This window comes from Nannospalax galili, unplaced genomic scaffold (genome assembly GCF_000622305.1).
Source record: "Nannospalax galili isolate Female #2095 unplaced genomic scaffold, S.galili_v1.0 scaffold698, whole genome shotgun sequence".
NCBI classification, from domain to species: domain Eukaryota; kingdom Metazoa; phylum Chordata; class Mammalia; order Rodentia; family Spalacidae; genus Nannospalax; species Nannospalax galili.
The window spans coordinates 2,960,311-2,983,595 of NW_008341886.1; the positions used below are offsets into that span (position 1 = coordinate 2,960,311).

The 23,285-nt window shown below is 45.7% G+C and overlaps 1 protein-coding gene across 1 annotated transcript; it reads left to right on the forward strand.

Annotated features, from left to right (window-relative positions):
- Nucleotides 1-783: 783 nt before the first annotated feature.
- On the forward strand, nucleotides 784-22,627 carry LOC103737799 (carboxymethylenebutenolidase homolog). Its single transcript, XM_008837638.3, has 6 exons — nucleotides 784-898; nucleotides 9,923-10,156; nucleotides 11,711-11,818; nucleotides 16,617-16,759; nucleotides 20,382-20,473; nucleotides 21,982-22,627. Exons 1-6 carry the CDS (start codon nucleotides 786-788, stop codon nucleotides 22,159-22,161), a joined length of 870 nt encoding a protein of 289 aa, XP_008835860.1. The 5' UTR covers nucleotides 784-785; the 3' UTR covers nucleotides 22,162-22,627.
- Nucleotides 22,628-23,285: the final 658 nt, after the last annotated feature.

A 23,285-nucleotide genomic window follows, 5' to 3' on the forward strand; every position in this document is an offset into this window, starting at 1 on the left:
TGAAATCTCCCAACAAATATACTGCCATGCAGTTTGTAGGTAACTGGGAGAGAAGCAATCCTGTCTCACCTGAAAGGTTTAGTGAAGGTCACCGGCATCTGGCAGGCATCAGGGTTCCCTTCATCTTTATCTGAGTCCCCTTGGCATTGTGACTTTCAGAGACACTACTGCCCCAATGGTCTCTTTGTATTACCGCCTGGCTCTTCCTTCTGAAGGCAAGTTCTGTCAAGGGCAAGGCCACAGGCCTGCATTCACACGTCCTCCTGGGAAATGAAGGTTTCAATGCCCTTGCCTTGGGAAAGTGTAGAAAGCCGCCACCCCGCCCCCTACCCACTGGTCGCAAGGTTTTCTTCTTTTACCTTCTGTAGACAAGTTGTTACCTAGATCTCAGTCACATGAACAGACAACGTGGGGGTGGGGATGGAGGGTGAATTCGCAATGTGTAATAGTTTATTCTTAAAAATTAGCCTGATTTTTGATTTCCAACAGAGAGCTGCAGGTCTGAGCAGGGCCTGGGGTCACTGTCCCGGCTTGGCTGTGTCTCTCTTTCAGACCCTCTTCCTCCCTCTCACACCTCCTCCCTCCCCTTCCCACAGGTCCCCTCCTCCTCTCCCCTCCCAGCACTTTTTCCACCGCACCCCCTTGCCTCGCTCCCGCTCCCGGAACACTGTCAGGTGTCTTCCCTTCGCTTCCTCCGCCTCCTCCTCCCCTGCACTCTAGCGCTTTCTCTGGAGTTCGCGAATTTGGGAGTAGCCACAGGGCCTCCGTCACCGAGTCCACTTCCCATGCTGCCGAGGCTCCTCCCCCTTCTCCCTCCCCAGCTGGCTCCCCAGGCTCTGCTCTGTCCCGCTGCGTCTACGTCTCCCGTGTGCAGCACTTTCCTCTGCCACCGGACAAGGTAGGTGCTCTCCTGGGGCCCGGAAAAGGAGGTCTCTCCAGAGCTGGACCTGTCACGGGGGAAGGGGGCGCGGGGGGAGGGGGGCTTGTTTGCATTACAGCAAAGGGCTCTGCCAGTGCAAAGGGGAGGAACTTACCTCAGTCCACTTTAGAAATGGACTTTCATGAAAATAATATATTGCCTTTGCAAAAAAGCAAGGACCTCAATCCTAGCCGGTCCTAGACACCCTTTATTTCTAAGTGTATAAATCCTGTAGGTGTTCAGGCATACGCTTTTAAAACAGTTGAAATCCCCCTATACAAACTTGTATTCTTACTGCCGTTTAACACAAAACCTAAAAGCCCTTCCTCCCTGAGGTTAAATTCTATTTTCAGGACAGAAGTTTTGACTGTATAGTTTTTAGAAACAAAGCTATGAACAAATTGAACATACTTGCACCAAAATCAGAATCCACATTTGTCAGGATTTCTTTTGCTTCCACAGAAGCAAAGAGGCACTGTCATATCAAGAGTGTGACATCCTAGATGCTGGGTCAGCCTTGCCAAGAAAGACAGTACAGTTTACACTCCCTGACCACTGGGTCTGGCTCAGGCCCTGCTAAGATTGAGTACTGCAGTCTATGTCCAGTTGCTGATAGAAGAGGCCACCTGTTGTTTTCAGAGCCCAATTAAAACAAGGTGGTCAGAAAGGATCCCTAGGCACACATGGGTCAGCCAAATGGGCCTGGGAACAGCCTGAGGAGAGGCCCAAGGCAGGACCATGATTGATGTGTTTAAGGAGGCCACTGTGTGCTTATCACATTTAGGCTTCTAATCCAAACCACAGACCCTATGCAAAAGGCAAGCTTGATGACTGAACTTAAGTATTTGGAAGAGTAGACAGTCATAGAATCACCTAAGGGTAAGAATTCACCCTGCCTTCCCTAAGGCAAGATTGAAAACCCAGGGCCAAAGTATCTGCAATGTTTGGCCAGTAAAGGGTAAACTGCCAGCCCCTCACTGCTAAACACCACTTGCTTACTTTAGCCTTCCTGGCCTTGAACCCTAAGCCCCTGCCATTTGTTTGATTTCTGTTTGTAAATGTAAAGTTTTTATTCTTAAGCATTTTATTCCTAAGTTTTCTGGTTACAATCCTATTTGTATCTTGTGCTGTTAAAGTCTTTTTTCCACTCCCCCCTTCATTTCTTTTAGAAAACTTTGTTGTGTGGTCTGACTTCTGAATTACATAAATCCTTAGGGTATGAAATCAGGAAAACCATATCCTCACTTTCTTTACCACCCAGTTCTGGCTTCCAGTGGGAAAGAGCAATACTCAGTTCCACTATTAAAAGCTTATTTTCCACAAAAGGTAAAATCAAGACATTCCTCCAGATATAAAAGTGAGCACATAGCACAGGTTTTGTTTATTCATGAAAGAGAAGGCAGATGTCCTAACTGGTTCAACAAAGAAGCCAGAAAGTGCAAATATATCTTCAAACTCCCAATACAGCCAAGGATGACAGTGCATGTCTGACCCTCCTGCCTCTACCTCCTCAATGCTGGGATTACAGGTGTGTGCCACTATGCCAGGTTTGGAGGGCTCTGGGGATTGAACCCAGGACCTCATGCATGCTGGACATGCACTCCACTGACTGAGCTATATCTCCAGCCCACTTTTTGTTTTGGCTTATAGTTTAGCAAAGGACGTTGCCTGTAAGAGGCAGGTCTGTAAGAGCAGCAAGGGTCCCTCCGAAACAGAGTGGACCCATGATTATTCCCACATTTGCAGCATCTTGCATGAATGTTTATGGGGAAATTTTGTGCTTTAAGCTCTTAGCCACTGGGGGTCTTACCAGGAACCTATCTGGTCATTAGGATGCCCTCCTCAGGGGGATGGCCTCCTCAGGGGGATGTCCTCCTCAAGGGGCTGCATGCCCTCCTCAGGGGAATGCTCTAGCCTTTCCTGGTACTACCAAGAACTCCCTGACTTTTGAAGGCTTTGCTAGCACACACCACAGGCGTGCTCTCAGGGTGGCCAGGGTGTGTCTCACACACAGGTTTACAAGTCTGCTATACATGTCCTCCCTTCCCCATACAGGATGAACAGGAAGCCTGTCACTCCTGTGAAGGGCCCTGTAATGTAAAGCAGCTCTGAGCTCCAGCGGAGAGCTACCCTTCATCTGCATGCAGCTCACTTTCTGGCTGTCAGAGTCCAGCCCTGTTCTGTGTATTTGAGTCTTCTGCAGTTCTTTTCAGCTAATGGGTTGATGGACCATAGATTTCTAAGCTCTGTCCTGCCTCCTAGAGAACTAATGGCTTCCTCCTTTCCTTGGGAAGAAAGCTGTGTATCCTTTGCATTTCACCCCACATTCCTCAGGGATAGAAATCTGTCTTCTTTTGACTTTTCCATCCAGGCAACTAGAAAATCTTCTGTTTCTCTCCTACATCCCAGGAACATAAAATCCCCAACCTGTAATCATTTTATGTCTGATGAGCGCAATGTCTTTTCTTTTTCCTGAAAATTATCTTTTAATAAATGTGTTATGGGAAAAAAAGCAAAAATCCCACTGGCAGATACAGAAATATATGTTCAGTCAAGGGTATAAGGGTCAAGGATCTGTTCCCTGAGACTTGACTTGGCCTGCAGCAGGCTGGTTGATAAAAACTCACCCCACCCTGCGCACAGTGGGCTTGGCCCTTGTTCCACAGCTCTGCTCTGGAGCCGAGCCCATGTGAAAGGGCTGGGCAGGACTCCAGCCTTCCACACAGGCATTTCTGGGTCAGTGTTGGCTCTACCCCATTCTGTGAGACAAAAACCTTGTTCTGCTGTAGAAATTCCTTATGGAATTGGAGGTCAAGTTGAAAGGGACACATTACCAACTACTTGGGAAAGGCTAGACTTTCTGTGGTCTCTGAGAGCCCAGTTAAGAGTAGCTCTCAGAATCCTCTCCCGCTCTCCCTCCCTCCCTCCTCTCCCTCCCATTCTCTACTTGGTGTTTAGTTACATGGTGTCCAGCTATCACCCTGAGAGCCATCAAGAATGTCCTTTCATCAATACATGGTAATAAAAACACACACACACCTCATCACACACACCATATCTTCATCACACTTCTCACACACAACATACACTACACCCCACACTACATATACACACCGCACACCACACACCCACAACACACACATATGCAACACACACACCACACCACACCACATACACCACACACACACCACACAACCACAACACCACACCATACACACATACTACATATAAACATACACCACATATATATACACCATACCACACCACACACATGCACACCAAATGCACTCCACACACACATGCGCACATACCACATGTACATACCATACACACACCACACACAAGCAACACATGCATCACACACACCTGTGACTCTCTTTCAGTGCACTGGTCTATGTTGTTTCTTCTCTTTACAGAAAGTACCTGATTTTTTTATGGAGTTATTTAATCTAGTTATTAATCTTTTTTTTTTTTTTTTTGGTGTTTTTGAGACAGGGTCTCCCTGTAGCCCCAGCTGGCCAGGAACTCACTATGTAGACCAAGCTGGCCTTGACCTCATAGAGAGCCCCCTGCCTCTGCCTCCCGAGTGCTGGGCTAAAGGTGCATGCCTGGCTCTAGTCTTTTAACTGCTATCTTGGTAACTTTATCATCTTATTTATGGTGAAATTTTTAAAGCTTTTTGCTGTGAAACATCTCAAGGATGTCTAAGTAGAGAGGACTCCCCTGGGCTCACTAGACTCTGAGGATGTGGGGGCACTCTCCTCACCCGCTCCGATGGAAGCAAGTGCAGACTGGTCGCTCCTGGTGTCTGTGAAAGACAACACAGCAGTGCCAGGCCAGACTGCAGCAGGTCTTCCTGGCCTCAGCGGCACTCGGTATTGCTTGCTGCGTTCATTTTCTTCTTTCCTAACGGTTGGAGTAAAATGAAACTGACTAGTCTTTTCCTGAGTGGTATATTTTTGGGTCTTATTTAAGAACTCTGCCTATCCCAGAGGGGAAGGAAGGCATTGCCCTGCATCTCCCTGGAACAGGCTAATTTTGCTTTCCCCTTAGATTTCGAGTCCTGGGAGGTGACCTGTGGCTCTGGCAGGGGTCCCGTGTGGCTGTTTTCTCTGTTGGACAGCTTGCTGTGGCTTCTTTGCCCCTTCATTAGCCAGTTCGTCCTCCCCAGGTGGATCTGCCACTGTGTCTTGTAGCTGCCTGGGATGATCTTACAGAGCTCTGCCCTGCCTTCTGTCCACCTGACAACTGCACCTCACTCCAGGACTTTGCTGGAAAAACAAGGCCTGCAGCTGGTGCCCAGGCCAGCACAAGGCCAGTGCCTAGACTAGAACCCAGGCCAGCGTCCAGGCCAGTGTCCAGGCCAGCGTCCAGACCAGTGTCCAGGCCAGTGTCCCGGCCAGTGCCCATACCAGAGCCCAGGCCAGTACCCAGGCCAGTGCACTACCCCTGGCTTTGGCTTCTGGCCTCTTTTCCCAAGTTTTCTATCCATCTCATGCTTTTTAGTTCTGTGAGCCAACGATGCAGGCCTGGCACATCCTTAGTTGCCCTTGGGACACCCATCCCCTTCCTGTGTTTCTGTTCCTCTTCTCCCCTCCTTTCTGGTGCTCTGGAATTTTACTGTTAATTACAGATATTTTGTGTTTTATTTTATTTTTGTGTGCATGTGTGCATATGTGCAGGCGTATGTGTGTATACATGCACATGTACACGCATGCATAGAGACTAGAGGACAACTTTGGATGTCATTTCTTAGGTGCTGCCCACCTTTCTACTTTTATTTTGTATTTATTTTTGTCTTCCCCACCGCCCTCCCTGTGCCTCTCCTCCCCACCACAGATGGGTTATTGCTTTGTGTTTCTCTTCCTTTTCTATTGATCACCTCTTAGCTGTATATGTGCCTGGTTTAGAACTCTTCAAGGAGTCAGAATTTAATGTTTTGGATTTCTTCTCCTTGATTTACCTTTGAAGGGTTTATTGTGGTCTGAGTGTGTATGTGCCCTCCAAAAGTCAGGTGGAAATCCCAGTCCTGAAGATGAGGCTCTCAGGAGGGGGGCCTCTGGGAAGGGACAGGGTCAACAGGGCCCAGCTCTTAGGGTGTTCTGAGTGCTCTTATAAAAGACTCCAGAGAACTGTCTGTACCTTCCACCCTGTGAGGACCCAGAGAACAGGCGCCACTGTGGATCCTAAACTAGGCCCTCCGAAGACAACAGATCTGCTGTCATCTTGATCTTGGGGTTCTCTGTCTTCAGAGCTGTGCAGTTGCTTGTGAGCTGTCAGACCACGTTTCTGCTGTTTATTACAGCTGCCTGAGCAGACTAAGATGGGGTTTTCTTTATTTCCCCATCTCCCTAAGGTTTAGCTTAGTTTCATTCTTTCCTCTTGTTGAACATATGCAATATAGACTGAACAGATTTCTCTACATTCTACTGTATTGACTTTTGCTGTATTGTGTTTTCATTGTAATTAATCTCTAAACCTTTTGAGTTTATGATTTCATTATGTTTATTTATTTAGTTTAGTTTTTGTTGTTATTGTTTTTTGAGTCAGGGTTCTCCTGTAGACCTAGCTGGCCTGGAACTCCCTAGGTAAACCAGGCTGGCCTCAACCTCAGAGAGATCCACCTGCCTCTGCCTCCCACCACACCCAGCTATTTAGTTTTGAGATAGAGTCTCATGTAGCCCTGGCTGGCCTCAAACTGGCTATGTAGCTGAGGATAACCTTGAACTTCTGATCCTACTGCCCCTACCTTCCAAATGCTGGTTATTGTTACCAGTGGTCAGGTTCTGGGCTAGGTGTTTCCAGGTTCTTGGTCTCTTATTCAAGGAATTGACATAAAGGTTCCCACAGATTGCACAGTAGCAAGGAAACTTTATTCAAAGTAAAGCAGTAGAACAGGTCAGCTATACTGTCAAGAGTGACAGCAGAGGCTAGAGAGATGGCTCCACACTTAAGAGCGCTGACGGCTCTTGCAGAGGATGGGGTCCCAGCTAATAACCATGGTAACGCCTGAGATATTGCATGCACAGGTGCATGTACATACATGTAGACAAATACACATAAAATAAAAATAAATTTTATTTTTAAAAAATTGTAAAGAATGACAGCAGACCACAAGGGTGAAAAAGTACTCAAGGGTCCTGATTCTTGCTTGGGCCTTCTTTTAAAGGGGTTCAAGAGGAGGGTTTGGTTACTAGGGGCATAATTTGGGTGGTTATCTATTTTGACTGACAGTTTTCAAGTTAATAGAACCTTTTCTTTGTACACATCCCTTTCTGTACTCCATCTGAATTTAACCACATGCATTAAGTTATGCATATAGGCTTAAGATGTTAAATGGGGAATTCTCCCTAAAAATTCACTTAGAAGACATAGTTTGCCTTATTGCACATGCACCCAAAACCAGTTGAGACCAGATTATCTCCCTACCCTCAAAACTGAGCTTAACTAGAGCATGATTAATTTTTTTTTTTTTTGGTCCTTTTGAGACGGGGCCTTTCTGTAGCCCCAGCTGGCCTAGAATTCACTATGTAGACCAGGCTAGCCTTGAACTCACAGAGATCTGCCTGCGTTGGACTCCCAAGTGCTAGGACTACAGATGTGTGCCACCACACCCAGCCTTGGAGCATGATTGATTACAGTCTGTCTAAGTTTGATGGTTGTTAAGGAAAGAAGAAACTTATTCTATTGTTTTGAGTGGGGTGGGCATACAGCTTGATGCACATGTGAGTCCCAGATTGCTAACAGGTTGCTAGGTGCATGTTTGGAGAGGGTGTGTGTGCATAGTATATACAGGTAAGGGTCCAGGGCCACCAGTTATGTTATTAGAAGACAGGTGTGTGCATAGCCTGACCCAAGTAGAGTCCCAGGTTGCTGTTTCCTGTACTTGCCTGCCTTTACTGGCATTACTGGTGTGTGCCACATACTCAGTTTTTACAGCGTTGGGTATTGAGCCCAGGGCTTCGTGCCTAGACAGTGAGTGGTCTCCCAACTCAGCTATGTCCCCACCCTGATTGTATCATATTTACATAGTATCTTTTGTATAAATCTTTATTGAAACTTGCACCAACGTTTACTATGTGGGGAGCTCTAACCTTGGTCTATAGAGTTCTAACCTTGGTCCACATTGCTCTGTATTTGTTACTTTTCTTTTGTTGTGATAAGACACCATGACCAAGGGAACTTAAAGAAGGAAGAGTTTATTTGGCTTATAATTCCAAGGGGGTTAAGAGTTCATAATGGCGGGAGAGGCATGGCAGCAGAGGCTGAAGGAGAAAGGTAAGCAATCACATTTCAAGCAGGCGCAGGAAGCAGACAGCAACTGGAAATCTGGCAACTTAAGAGCTCTGAAAGCCCGCCCCCAGTGACGAGCTTCCTCCAGCAAGGCTGCACCTCCTAAAGCCTCCCCAACTGGGGACAAAATGTCCAACTACTTGGAGCCTATGGGGGACATTCTTATTCAAACCACCACGTGCTCTAACCTTGGTCTGTAGACCTCTAACTTGGTCTATAGAGCTCTGAGCTTGGTCCATAGTGCTCTAATCTAGATTCATAGATCTTTTCTTTAGATTTTTAAAAATATTTCTTTTTTGTTTGTTTTGTTTTTGAGACAAGATCTCCCTGTAGCCCCAGGCTGGTCTTGATCTCACAGAGATCTGAATTCCTCTTCCTTCTGAGTGCTGGGACTAAAGGTGCATGGTACAACACCTGGCCTTTTTATTGTTTCTTCAGGAATTTCACACATTGTATTATTTTGATCATGTCGAGCTTTTCTTGTTTATTTCTCCCAAAGAAGTTTTGGCATTGCGTAAGTAAGTGGGTTGGAAAAATTCTCATCCCATTGTTCCAAGGCCTCACTGGACTCATAATGCTAAGCATCTGATGGTCATGTTTTCTGGGTCATTCCAGTCAGCATCTGCTTGTCTGGCTATGGTTTTCTGTCTGTATTAGTTACTATGTTATTGCCATGACAAAACCCCTGAGAGCTGAAGGAAGGGAGAGTTTTTTTTAGATCATAGTTCAAGGGTAAGACCTATCAAGGCATGGTGGCAGGCGCTTGAGGAGGCAGCTGGCTGTTTTATCCACAGTCAGGAAGCAGAGGGGGATGAATACTTACGCTCAGATGCTTTCTCCTGTTTATTCAGTCCTGAACTTTGGCCCATGGCAAGATAACACACACATTTCCAATGGGTCTTCCCACAGTTAACATAGTCTAGATACTCACTCACAGATAAGCCCAAAGATTCGTTTCCATGATGAGTCTAAATCCCATCCAGCCGAGGATCACAATTAAGCATCACATCCACCAATCTTACCCCCTGACCCTTTTTCCTACTAGTTCTCCCATTTTTATGTCTGGTAGCTCCTATAGCTTAGCATTACTGGTATTTGTGATGGATACAAATTCTCATGAGTCTTAATCCTCAATGTGCCAGAAAAAAAAATTACCATTTGTATTATTTGGTTTTAGTGTTGTGACAAAATGCCCGACATAAGCAGCTTACAAGGGCAAAGGTTGATTTGGGCTCAAATGATTCCATCCATCATGGTGGAGAAGAGCAGTTCACACACTAACAGGAGAGAAACAGAGGAAGAGAGAGAATACAGAGACCAGGGCAAGACGTAGTTCCAGGGACATGCTCCTCGAGACTCCTTTCTCTAACTACCCCATGTCCTGTGTTTCATCATCTCACAATTCCACTACCCTCTTATGAATCCATCCAGGAACTGATCCAGGAGACAGAGGCCTCAGGAGCTGTCTCTGGGAACACAATCTCAGACCTACCCACAGGACAGGACCCTAATCCTGGAGGCATCTCTTAATCCAATCGAGGTCACAGTTAACATTAACCATCGAACCACTGATTTACTTCAGAATAAATGCCATAGTGTTAGAATGCCTTTTTCCCAAGTAATATTGGTGATAGTTTATTTAGTACTTACAATACTTAGATTGGTACTGCCCAGCATGCAATACATCTTTATCTCTTTCTCTCTCTGTAGCCCGACATCAGGACTCCCAATGGCTAACGAAGCTAATCCCTGCCCATGTGATATTGGTCACAGGCTAGAGTATGGGGGCATGGGTCAGGAGGTTCAGGTTGAGCACATCAGGGCCTATGTCACCCGGTCCCCCGTGGATGCAGGCAAGGCTGTGATTGTCGTTCAAGACATATTCGGTTGGCAGATGCCTAACACCAGGTATATGGCTGACATGATTGCTGGAAATGGATACACGTATGTATAAAGTTTTGTTCTTTGCTTATTCATGGAAATTTCTAAGGTCCATTTTGTTCCCTTCAAAAAGACAAAACCAGGGACTGGAGAGAGGTTTAGTCATGAAAAACACTGCCTGCTCTTCCGTAGGACTCAGGTCCAGCTCCCAGAACTTACATGACAGCTTGTAACTCCAGTTCCAGGGGATCTGTCACCCCCTTCCAGCCTCCTTGGGCATTGCACACACGTGTGTACTTAGATGCATGCAGGCAAAACACTCATACACATAAAATACAAATAAATAAATTTTTTAAAAAAGCCACAGCCTGGCCCGCATTCTAGTTGCATTATCCACCTTGTTACCTCCACGAGGTCAAGGAAATGGGGGCTGTCCTATGAAATTAAGTACTGATCTGAGGGAGTTAACTGCTTTCAACCAGATCCCTGGACACCAGGTGCCCCCAGGAAGCCTGACCCTACAGACCTGTTGCACAGAGAGTCCTCTCCCCATGAAGGGCTCTGCCCAGGCACAGGCCAGCACAACTGTGCAGACTCATAGGACTTAACACTTGGGCCCTGAAGCATCTGAGCCTCAGGGCAGGTTTCACAGGCCTGTTGAAAAGTGAGGCAAAGCAAAAGAAGGTCATAAACAAGGTACTTTTTAAGGACATTGGAGGAAATACTAGGTAGATGGGTTACAGTAAAGTGGGATGACTTCTGTTATTGACCACAGATGCTGTCTGATGACATTCTTAGCTTTTACATTGGTGGAAGCCAATTAGCAGGTAGTATATTCCAAAAGGATTTAGCTAATAATTCCAAGGACATTAGGTCAAACAGGGAGGTGAGTAATGAATGGATGTTCCGGCCAAGCTTGGGTGCTCTGCCCACCTGTGCAGAGAAGCTGGGTTTCCCCAGTGCAGCCAGTGGGCAGCTCTTTCTTCTGGGAACCTGCCATACTGGCTCCATCCTTCCTGGGATGACCTGTGGGAGAATGGCTACGAGCAAGCCTGACCTGCTCTGTCTGCGGCCTGTTCTAGAACCTGCTGTGGACTTTACTCTAGAGGCAAGAAACTGTCTCTCTGGCAGCCTGGGCAAAGGTCTGGGCATACTACTGGGTCACAGTGACTAGTCACATTCCTCAGGGGTGCCTTTCAACCAAAGCCAGTGTTCAAGGCCAGGAGACTCCTTGGCTGGCTGAGGGGAACAGCTCCACAGGGACAGGGGGGACCTTTGTAGCCACATGCCCTTTGCATGGGTCCAGGTGTCCCCTCATCCTGCACTGGAATAGCTCCTAAGGAGTGTCCCCACTGAAGGCCTTGCCATGTCTCAGGGCACGGTCACACCCAGGCTGCTGAAGGCTGTGCACCTGCAGTTGTGAAGTCTGAGGTGCTCTGGCCTGGCTTCAGCTGGCTTCCTTGCCATAAAGTGAAAGTTTGCCTTTCACTTTATGGCACCTGCTTTTCCTTCTTTGTGACCAGAATTACCAACCTAACAAGATGCTTAAAACCAGTAAACACCCAATCTGGGCAACTCTGCAAGGCTGATTGATTGATTCATGCCCATATTTTATAGAGCCATCGTCCCAGACTTCTTTGTGGGGCAAGAGCCATGGGACCCTGCTAATGACTGGTCCACCTTCCCAGAGTGGGTGAAGAAAAGAAATGCCAGAAAAATTGATCGGTAAGTTATTAGGAGACAAGGTTGTATTTGTGGCACAGCCCAAGGAGGCAGCAGATGGCTGGGCCTCATCACCTGATTCCTCCCTTCCTCCCTCTCTCTGAGGGGAGACTTCACATGGCCCTAGACAATGTGATGTAAGAGAGTTTTGGTCTAGTCCACCAGGTAAGCTGAACGTAGAAAGTGACAAGGACCCCAGGCCTCCCCTAGGCTTAGAGCATCCCCAGGGCTCTTCCCCATCACCTCTGAGGTCCACTTCCTGTGCACTGACTTCATCCTCATGCAGCTCTCACCTTTGAGAGGTGAGATGTCTGAGCATGTCAATCTCTCGTGGTCTGTCTCCCAGCAACTGAGGAAGCATTGCTTTGTTCCCTTGGATGTAACCAGGCATGAAGGCCATCCTGGAATCCGTCACTGTGGCCAGGGGAGTTCTCTTTTCTTATTGGTCAAGCATGAGCCACAGACTCTACTGCAACCTTGAACAGAGCTGCTCAAAGTATATAGATGGGGCAGAGTGGTTCATCCTAAGCTGCTCCCTTCTGTTCCCAGGAAGGCAGGGTGGGGGCAGAGTGAGCTACGAAGCAAACCAGCACCCACGCCCCTCAAAGAATCCTCTTGTCGCACTCAGTTAAGGCAGTTATTCATATCTAAAATCAGAGTAGTCAAGAAAAACAAAAAACCAAAACGACAAAAAATATTGTTGGTTATATTTTATTTTGCAGTGTTAATTGCTGCCCTTGCAACATGGAAACAAACATACGCAGAATGCTAGGATGCATTTGTCCCAATGTGCTCAAATACACTTTAAGATTAAAAAAGAGGGCCAGGCATAGCGGTGCACACCTTTAATTCCTCAGAGACTCATCTCTGTGAGTTCAAGATCAGCCTAGTCTACATAGGGAGCTCCAGGCTAGCCAAGGCTACACAGTGATTGAAGACGAGATAGCATAGTGTTGCTTTGCGCCTTTTTAAAAAATTTCAAAAATATTTTATTATTTTTAAAAATTATTTATTTAATAACCATATAACCAGAAGAGGCATTTCATTACAACAGCATTATCATATTCAATAACAATCTCCAGAGCTAAGATGCGTCTCTTTCAAAATTGGCTGTAAATTTTTAGGTTTACAGTTGAATTAATAGTTACATAATATCACACTCCGTATAAATCCTATAAAACATAAAATTAAATGAAGTTTCAAACCCCAAAAAGATCTCCATTTCATTATTAAAATACACAGTTTCATACAGAAAAATATATTTTTAATGCAATTGACGTTAAGATGTTTGCACGTGCATTTCTAATCTCTATATATCAGATTATTACTAGTCACAGTCAGTTACTTTCTGAGCTCCTTGGCATCTGAACATGGATATAAAGTCATCAAGTAGATTTCAATGATAATGCTTTTCACATCTACTAATTATTAAGGAGCAATTTTTTTGTTTTGAAGAATTATTATTTTTTAATCATATATTTTTTAAAAATTTTAATAAGCCTTCCTCCCCCCCACTAAAGCCCCTATGCTCTGTTATCCCTGCTACTATCTGCTGCATTGTTGGCACCCCCAGACATCCCCCCCTCCACTTGCCCTTCTGGTGAATCTAGTCAGCCTATCTAGAGGTCCCTGTTTTAGGAGGGTCAACTGTTCCTCATCCAGCACTAATCAGTTGTCAATATTCCTTTGGATAAGACTGGGGTCTGCTGTTCAATTTCCCAGTTCTATGCTGTGTTACTAACTGGGAATCCCTTTGGCCACCGTGGCCAACAACTCAAAAGAAGGTATTGCCTGTCCGGCATTGTTGCTCATTATGTAGCCTTTAGCTATACACGTGGACTCTTATGAAATTATATTGGCCCCTTTAATCTTTGGTTATGCTTTCCTTTTGGGTGTTTAATGCCGTACAGTTGGTCCAGATAAACCGATTTATTTTTACTCTTAAGGTCCTTTGAGGATCTGTTCCTCAGGGGTCACATGGGCTTGGGAGGAGCCCCTGGCTCCTTTCTTTTACCAGTTCTGCCTATGTGAAGATAAGTCAAAGGTCCTGCTCGACCATGGTTGGCTTCGATTGGAAGCATGGAGGACATGATTCCTCTGTGTTGACCCTCCTCCCTACAGACAGGACACTGGTTCAAGTCCGTCTGGTGGGGTCTCCTTGGGCTCCTTGATCAAGAGGGCAGGTGACCCACCACCATCGCAGGACATTTTGAGAGATGCCCACAGTCCCCTGGAACTAGTCGACCTAGGAGGGCAAGGAGCAAAAAGTGTCCTTTATGTCCCTCTGACCAAATTATTATAGACCTCAAAGTATGTCTGTTAAACACCCAAGAAGGTTAGTTCCACCGGTCTGGTATTTTTAATTACTGTGTGTCATGTAGACAAATCCTGGGCAAAGAGCAGGACATTTTGAGAGATGCCCACAGTCCCCTGGAACTAGTCGACCTAGGAGGGCAAGGAGCAAAAAGTGTCCTTTATGTCCCTCTGACCAAATTATTATAGACCTCAAAGTATGTCTGTTAAACACCCAAGAAGGTTAGTTCCACCGGTCTGGTATTTTTAATTACTGTGTGTCATGTAGACAAATCCTGGGCAAAGACCAGTTGTTCTCAGACAAATCTTACCTAGACATACATTTCTTGATCTGCTATGCACAGTTTGTCAGTAGGTTGAAGGAGTAATATGGTTCTCTCTGGTTTTCAAAACTAATTAGGCATTGTTTATCTCTCACACCTTTTAAAAATTGCAGTCACACATCATTTCTTCCCCAGCCGATCACACAGAGCTCTCTGGGCCGGCCTTGGAGCCCTACCCACATGTTGGTGCAGTGCCTCTGGTTGAAAACACATTCCAAGTTCCAGCCAATCAATTTGCAACTGAGCCATTTGCAAGATGAGGGAGATGAGGGACACTGTCCTCATGGTAATGGTCCCTGTAGCTCTCCACCGTGCTGTGCTCTTTGGGCAGAGGAGATGGGTGATGTGGACTTGGAGGACTACTAAGGTTGGTTGTGAGTGTGTCAGTCTGAGGTTGCCTGGGGAACTGCCCATGGTCATGGCTGACACGTGAGTGGGAGATGAGATGGGTGCTCACAGCGGGGACCAGGCCAAGGACTGGGGTCTTAGAGTCACACTGAAAGTTTCACCTTTCTCCTGAGCTGGGGAGGAGCTTCTCTGTCCTCGCCGTCCTCAGCTGGGAGGCAGCTGGTCAGATCTTGGTGCTAGGTGACTGGTGGGGGGCTGGGCTTGGTGGGGACACCTGTGGGACAGTGCAGTTCTGACAGGAGGCAGCGAGCACAGTGTTCCAAAACATGCCTTTGAGTTGGGTGTGGTGACACATACTAGCAATACTGAACCTGGGAGAAAGAGGGTCCCCTGAGGGGTTCTTAGTCTCAGTCATAAAAGAATTTAAGAATGGACCCAAACGAAAGCTTTTACAATTTTATTAGGATCTTAAAGAAAAATCCTCAGGGCAGGTGAGCTGGTCATCTTAGCACCTGCTTTGAAGAGGCGAATGGTGGGAAGAAGGAAAGAAAGCGTCAAGCCATGCAGGTTTAGAGCCTGCATCGAGGTCAGACATGTGGCTGACTTGCAGCCACGTGGCTGGGAGAAGGGAGCTTTGGAGAAAAAGTAAAGAAATACAAGATGCTAGGGGCAACCCAAAGCCTTAAAGAAAGCATGTTTAGTAAGAAAGCCATGAAGAAGGAAAGGAGAAATTATGCTTTCCTGAACAATTCAGGAAAGCTGACAGACTTACAGAGACCTACATGACTGGCTGGTCAGAAGTTCTGCTGAGTTCTGCACTACAACAGGATTGATTCTAGGCAGGAATAAGTCACTGTGTCATTAACGCACCCAGTAGTTCCCCCCAACTATTTAGCACAACTTAAGGTGAACCTGCCTTCCTAGGGGTGGTTCTATCACCCCGTGATTGACCGGTGAGACTGGAAAGGTGGGTATTCCAACAGATAAACTAGGATTTTACAATCTTGTCCCGTTGAATTTACGGGGCTTTTTGCTACTCTAACAATACCAGTACTTGTGAAGTAGAGGCTGAGGATCAGGAGGTCAAGATCATCCTCAGCTACTTAACCAGTGTGAGGCCAACCTGCTACATGAGACTTTCCTTGTCTCTAGAAAACATCAAACCAAACCAACCAGCCAACCATCCAAACAAAAACGAATCTTTGAGGAGCTGGAAAGATGTTTTAGCACTTAAGAGCACTGACTGCTCTTACAGAGGACCCAGGTTTGGTTCCCAGCACCAACATGGCAGCTGACAACTATCTGTAACTCTAGTTCCAAGGGATCTGATGCCCAGTTCTAGCCTCCACAGGCATTGTACAACATGGGTGCACTTACATACGTGCAGGCAGGCAATACACTCACATATATAAAATAAAAACAGTAAAAATAAAATATATTTTACAAATATTTTATTGGTATTATTTTTATTTATTCTTGTGTATTAGTGTATTGCCTGCATGTATGTGAGTGCACCCGTGTTGTGCAATGCCACGGAGGTCAGGAGAGGGCTTCAGATTCCCCTGGAACTGGAGTTAAGGACAATTTGTAGCCGCCATGTGGGTATTGGGAATTGAACCTGGGGCCTCTGCAAAAGCAGTAAGTGCTCTTAACCACTGAGCCATCTCTCCAGCCCCAAAATAAAATATTTTTTAAGAAAGAATCTTTGACAACTTCAAGTAGCAGTCTCCAAGACAGCCTAATTAGCAGCAGCACAGCCCTCGAAGGCTTTCCGAAAAGCAGCCCTGGATCTCCTAATGCCTTTCTTCCTGTCCTAGAGAGGTCGATGCTGTCTTGAGGTATCTGAAACAGCAGTGTCATGCCCAGAAAATTGGCATCGTGGGCTTCTGCTGGGGGGGAATTGCCGTGCACCATGTGATGATGACATACCCGGAAGTCAAGGCAGGGGTGTCTGTCTATGGTAAGTCTGCTGTGTGTGTTTTATTGGTGAGATCAGGAAGAATGGCTGAGTGACAGAAAGCGTAGGTCTCTCCAGCATGGTGCAACACAAAACCCCATAGTGTGAGTTGGACCAGTTTAAGGTTTAGCTTTAAGAATCAGCAATTCGGTCTGGGGAGCTGACTCAGTAAAGTGCTTTCCTTGCAAATATGAGGTACTGAGTTAAATAGATGGACATGGCGGCCCTCATTAATCCCAGAGCTGGGGAAGTGGAGACGGGCAGATTCCGGGGGCAGCCTGCGTAGACTAATTGGCAAATGCCAAGCCAGTGAAGAAATCCTGTGTTAACAAGATGAGTGGGCACCCAAGAATGACAACTGAGGCCACTCTGATTTCCACACACTTGTGACACACATGAACATCCCTTGTGCCCCAAAGAATCTAAAACTAGAGCTAGATGTGTTGACTTATACCTGCCCTGTAATCCCTTCAATTGGGAAGCTGAGGCAGAGGATTGCATAGGAAGTTCTAGGTCAACCCTGAGCTATGGAGATGTCGCTGGGAGTGAGCGGACCTGGGTCCCCACTGTAAATTTGGGAGTGCCGCCGGCCCTGTCTCCCTGTCTTCAGCTGGGATGAAGGGGAGAGAATTTAAGCTTATGAAACTTATTAATATCAAGCAACATTTTTGTAAGTGATATCTATGAAAACACTTTCCAAATATGAATTGCTTTCAACTATACTGAGTTTGTTTCACACACACACACACACACACACACACGCATGTGGGCACACACAGAAGATGGTAAGAAAAAGGAAAGCCTACTCTAAAATATAGATTTCAACTTTCACATTTTAGCCAAAACAAAGTTATCAAAGCAGTGAAATGAATAAGAACATTCAGTCTGTTCATAGAAACTGCACATTAAGTACACGATTTAGAAGCATTCAGACTAAAAAACGTTCCAAATAAATGTGAGGAAAATTGACTACCGTATCATAAAGTTATACAGGCACCAGTGATTCTTATTTGGCTTAACGGCCCTTCACTGTGACATTTTCATGTACTGTTAGCAGTAAGAAAAAATTTCAAAATATTACACAAAGGAAAATAAAGTTAGGCAGACACCGGCACACACATTTGTAATCCCAACCCTGGGGAGGCTGAAGCCGAGGACTGAGAGTTTCAGGCCAGCCTGAGCCACATTGTGAGACCTTGTCTCAAACAACAAAAGAAACTCAATGTATCTCCGCTTGGCCTCCTGCCATGTGGCCGGCCACTTGTTAGACCAAGGCTGTCTTTGTGTGAATGAAAAGGTGTTCCTGAGTGGGCGTCTCCCTCGCGCCACCTGCTGGTCACTGTTGTGCAGCACGTGAGCTGCAGACCCTGATCGCACGTGGGCACACAGGACATCCACACTCCCTCCAGCCACATCATGTGGCTTTGCCGGGGTCGGGCAAGGAGCTTGGCCATCCTTCCTTGATTCTCTGCCTTCTTCCAGAAAGGCGCAAGGGGAGCAGAGACCCTCCGTGTTATCTAGCTTTGCTGCCGCCACTGGCAGGAGTAGTGGAAAGTTATTTTATCTACCTATTCTATTTTTTAAAGATTTAGTTTATTTATTTATTCATGTGGGGGGGAGGGGTATGTGCACGTGAGTGCAGGTGCCCATGGAGGCCAAAGGTGTCCGAGCCTTCTGGAGCTGGGGCTACAGGTAGTTGTGAACCATCAGACAAGGGTGCTGGGAATCAACTTGGGTCCTCTGCGAGAGCAGTACCTACTTTTAACCACTGAGCCAGCAGTACCTACTTTTAACCACTGAGCCATCTCTCCAGCCCCTACCTACTCCTTTTTAAAAGTTTATTGTTCTCAAGTGGTTTTTAAAAGTATTTTCTTTATTTTTATTTTATGTGTATGAGTGTATTGGCTGCATGTATGTGAGTGCACCCATGTCGTGCAATGCCACGGAGGTCAGAAGAGGGCTTCGGATTCCCCTGGAACTGGAGTTAAGGACCGTTCATAGCCACCATGTGAGTGCTGGGAATCGAACCCGGGCCCTCTGCAAGAGCAGTCAGTGCTCTTAACCGCTGATTGTTTTAAAGGAGAGGATAGAGAAGCTGTGGAAAAACCCAGCTCCCTCACTAATAACTCTGCCGGCAGCTCCCACAAAGGCCTGCACCAGGCTGTGCTACTGTGAGATTCTTCCTTGATTTCTGTCACTTCAACTTTGAATTCTTGGCTCTTTCATTTTTCATGTAACTTTCTTAATACCTTTTTTATCTTGTTTTGAAATAAAGTGAACTGCTAGAAAAATTCATTATTCTCATTATGCATGATGTGTGTGTGCAAAGTACATGCCTTGACGCGTGTGTGGTGGTCAGAGGACAATTTTATATGAGTTCTGGGATCAAATTCAGGTAGCTAGGCTTTTGCAGCAAGTACTTGCTGAGCCATTTCCCTGGTCCTTATCTATCTAAAACTATCTGAAAATGGTAACTTTCAACAGTGCATGTACTTAAGTTTCTGCATAAGCAGGTATACCTGTGGGTCACCCTGGCTCAGGCAGAGCATGCTGTGGACTAATTAGTCTTCAGAGTTGTGAGAGAAGGCTGAGCTCTGATGCTTACAAAATGACCTGCTTGGTCCTACACCTGGGGTCCTACTGGAGTACATACCAGGTCCAATGGCTATTGAATGAATCTGTCCATTTCCCTGGAGCCAGGACCTGTGGGGCTTGTGTAGAAACTTCTAGAATAATGGTTGTAAATAAAAGCCATCCCAGGAGGGAGCATTCCACTGATTGCTCTGTGTCCTTACACACCAAGCAGCCCAGAGGATCTAATATGCTATTTAATAGCCTGGTTTCTTGTGAACAAGCTGGAGAGTAGGATGATTTGGTTCAATCAGTTTCCTTTCTGCACAATTTCATAGGCCAAGCACATCTGTGGAATTGTTTAAGAAAGCAAAGCAAGGGCTGGAGAGATGGCTCAGTGGTTAAGAGCACTGTCTGCTCTCGCAGAGGACCTGGGTTCGGTTCCCAGTACCCACATGGTGGCTAACAGCCATTCCTAACTCCAGTTCCAGGGAATCTGATGTCCTCTTCTGACTTACATAAATGCAGGCAATACATTTAACACACATAAAATTAAAATAAATAGAATATTTTCAGAAAGAAAACAAAGCAAGGGCTGGGGAGATGCTTCAGGTGGTCAAAGTGTTTTCCATATAAAGATAAGGATCTGAGTTCAGAGCCCCAGTACCCATATAGAAATCAGGGAAGGGGAAAGGAAGAGTTGCACAGGTCTGTGAGCCCAGCACTGGGCAGCTGGAGACAGAAGGATCCCTGGAACTCACTGATCAGCCCAATCCTTGAGTTCTGGGCTCAGTGAGAGACGCTGTATCAAAAAAGAAGAGAGACTGAGGAAGATATTTGACATTGACTTCTGACCTCTACACTCAGGCACAAGCACCCTGGTGGACATAGAGGAACATGTACATACAACACACACACACACACACACACACACACACACACACACACACACACAAAGACAATAAAGTGTATGCTTTGCTTGGTAAACCCACACTAATTTCAAGCGGTTTTCTGTGGCACTGCTGTGGAAGTCACTCTCATGGAACTCTTGCAGGCATCATCAGAGAGTCTGAAGATGTTTATAATCTGAGGAACCCTACATTGTTCATTTTTGCTGAAAATGATGCTGTGATTCCCCTTGAGCAGGTGAGTCAGCGTCTTTTCTTCTCATTTGCGGTTTTAATAGCATGTCCTGATGTTTTGGGGAAAAAATTCTGAAGAATTCATTGATCACTCTAATGATGAAATTTTAAATAAATGGGGCCTACGAGGGACTTAGGATGGAACTGTAACCCTGGGACATGTTTGTTTAGTGTGGGAGTCTGAAGAAGTGTGCTTGGTATGGCGTGTTCACCAGGAAGGACAGTCTCTGCCTTCACTCCTCCATGGTAAAACCTGGGTTACCATAAAGTCTCTTATTTACAGATGGATTTGTTAAGTCCAGAAAAGAAAGAAAAAGCAGGAAAGTATGATTTAAAAACAGTGATTTAGAAATTACTGGTAGTAATTAATGTATTCATTCAGATGGTGTTTCCTTAGTTTATGATGGTTTGGTCTTTGGTGCTTTAGTTTTACCACAGTGTGAAACCAGCACCCATTCAGTAGAAACCAACTTTGATTTTTTTAAGGATTTTATTTTTATTATAAATGTTGTGTATAATATGTCTCTGTGTGGGTATGTGTGCAGAAGTGCAGTGTATGTCTCTGTGTGAGTATGTGTGCAGAACTGTACTGCCCACAGAGGCCAGAAGAGAGTGTCAAATTCCCTGGTTTTGGAGATACAGGCAGCTGTGAGCTTCCTCACGTGGGTGCTGAGAACCAAACTCAGGTCTCCTGGAAGGGCAGGAAGTGCTCTTAACCACTAAACCATCTCTGCAGCCCAACTTTGAATTTTTAAAAATATTATTTATTAATTTATTATTATTTGTGGAGTCTGTTCTCTGCTTCCATCTCATGTGAATTCCAGGGTGTCAGGCTTGGCAGCAAGCCCCTTTACCCACTGAACTATCTTGCTGGACCTGAATTTTGATCTGGAGTTCAGTGAGAATGATTTCCCCAGGCATGCCACAGAAAACCACCTGAAATTAGCTTGGCTTCACCAAGTAAAACATACTCTTTAGCGACTTTGTGTGTGTGTGTGTGTGTGTGTGTGTGTGTGTGTGTACATGATTTTTTTCCTGTCGACCCATATACAGTCTGATGAGCTTCTCCCATGCCAAGAGCTGTGGCACTAAACACGAGCAGTAGCCTCAGTGTACCTTGGTGCTAAGCTAGGGTGTTCAATTGGGCAGCTGTATTAAGTGCATGCATGCGTGTGTGCTATTGGGAATTGAAATCAGGCCTTACACAGGCTAAGCATGTGCTCTACTACTAAGCTACAGCCTTGGCCCACTAAATGCATGTTTGACATGCAGCATTTTGAAGTCATGGTGGGCTTACTAGGTTTCAACCTCACAGTAAGTCCAGGAGCACGTGCAGGTGCTGTCCCATCATTTGAATATTGCTCTGGAGCTTTTTTGCTGTGTGACACAGTATTCACTACAGCTGTGGATGTATACTTACCCCATGCTAGCTCTAAGCACTGAAGAGTTTACGAATGGAAGATGTCACTAGAGGGTTAAAATCACACCATCACGACATTTTTTGTATACCAGGTCTCTGTGCTGACCCAGAAGCTGAAAGAACACTGCAAAGTTAATCACCAGGTTAAAACCTTTACTGGGCAAACTCACGGCTTTGTGCATCGTAAGAGAGAAGACTGCTCACCTGCTGACAAGCCTTATATCGAGGAGGCGAGGAGGAATTTGATCGAGTGGCTGCACAAGTATGTTTAGCAGCAGCTAAGCACAACTTTCTCAGAACAGCTTTCATCCAAAAATTTGCTTTGGAACATCATCTAAGTTTTTACTTTACATAAATGTACAAATCCTAAATTCTTATAATCTGAAACACAAACTCAGTAGAAACTTAATGTCTGAAAAATACTTTTAACGTGTGCATCAAATAAAATTATTTACAAATGATCAGTACCTAAAGAATTTGACAAATGGAGTAATAAAGTTGTTAGGGAAAATCTGGGGCTCTCAGGGACCAGCCAGATGTTCAGGTGTGGCCTTAGGGTGTTCAACTGACAGTCCCTGAAAATAAGTCGAGTTGCAAATGGGTCGATTCAAAACTCCCAGACATTTGGGTCTCAGGTAGGCTCAAGGTCATGTTTGTGTATTTCAGTGCAAGTGGTGTTGAAATGAGGTTTCCACTGGCTTAATTATGTCAAGCTAATAAACTGGTTTTTCAGTGTTCTGAGTCTGTAGTATTTCTTCTCAAGCTAAGAGGAAGCTATCATCTTGAGTCTCCCAGGCAGTTTTCCAAACACTGGTGTTCTGTGTCCTGGGCTGCGCAAGAAGTGTTCCATCAAAATGGTGGCGGTGGAAGGCAGAGCCCCTAGTCTGTATCTGAGACTACTAGAGACTGTAAGTTGGTAGAAGTAATGTCTCTCCTTGCATTTGGAGCTCTGCTCTCTCTCATGAGACTGACCATAAGCTTCCAGCCCTGCTCTGATGGGGCTCCAGGGCATTTGATCATGGATATTCTCATGCTTTGGGAATATTACCATGATCCCCAAGCTGATCTTGAACCCTCGGGCTCAAGCATGATGCTCCCTTGGCCTCCTGAGTAGCTGGGACTACAGTGCACACCACTGCACCAGAAAACAGGACATTTCTTTCTCTTGCTGGATGGGCTGGTACACAAGTCTGACTCGTGGAAACTTTTCTGCTTGCAGATGTCCTTGGGGCTCTCATTTGTGTTGTGTATTCCTACCAAGATAGCCACTCTCTTGTGGCTTCATTCTTGGGGATGGGAGACAGGATCAGCTGTCTGTAGGTGAGGCACAGGAGGCTACTTTCAGGAACATGTTTAGTTCAGCAGCAGTATGTGACCCTCTGGGCAGATGAGAGCA

Excerpts from the sequence above, each read along its gene's own strand:
- LOC103737799 (XM_008837638.3), top strand. The coding sequence starts at position 786 with ATGCTGCCGAGGCTCCTCCCCCTTCTCCCTCCCCAGCTGGCTCCCCAG. Across the intron at positions 11,819-16,616 it reads AATGCCAGAAAAATTGATCG|AGAGGTCGATGCTGTCTTGA; the intron begins GTAAGTTATTAG and ends TTCCTGTCCTAG. Across the intron at positions 20,474-21,981 it reads CTGTGATTCCCCTTGAGCAG|GTCTCTGTGCTGACCCAGAA; the intron begins GTGAGTCAGCGT and ends TTTGTATACCAG.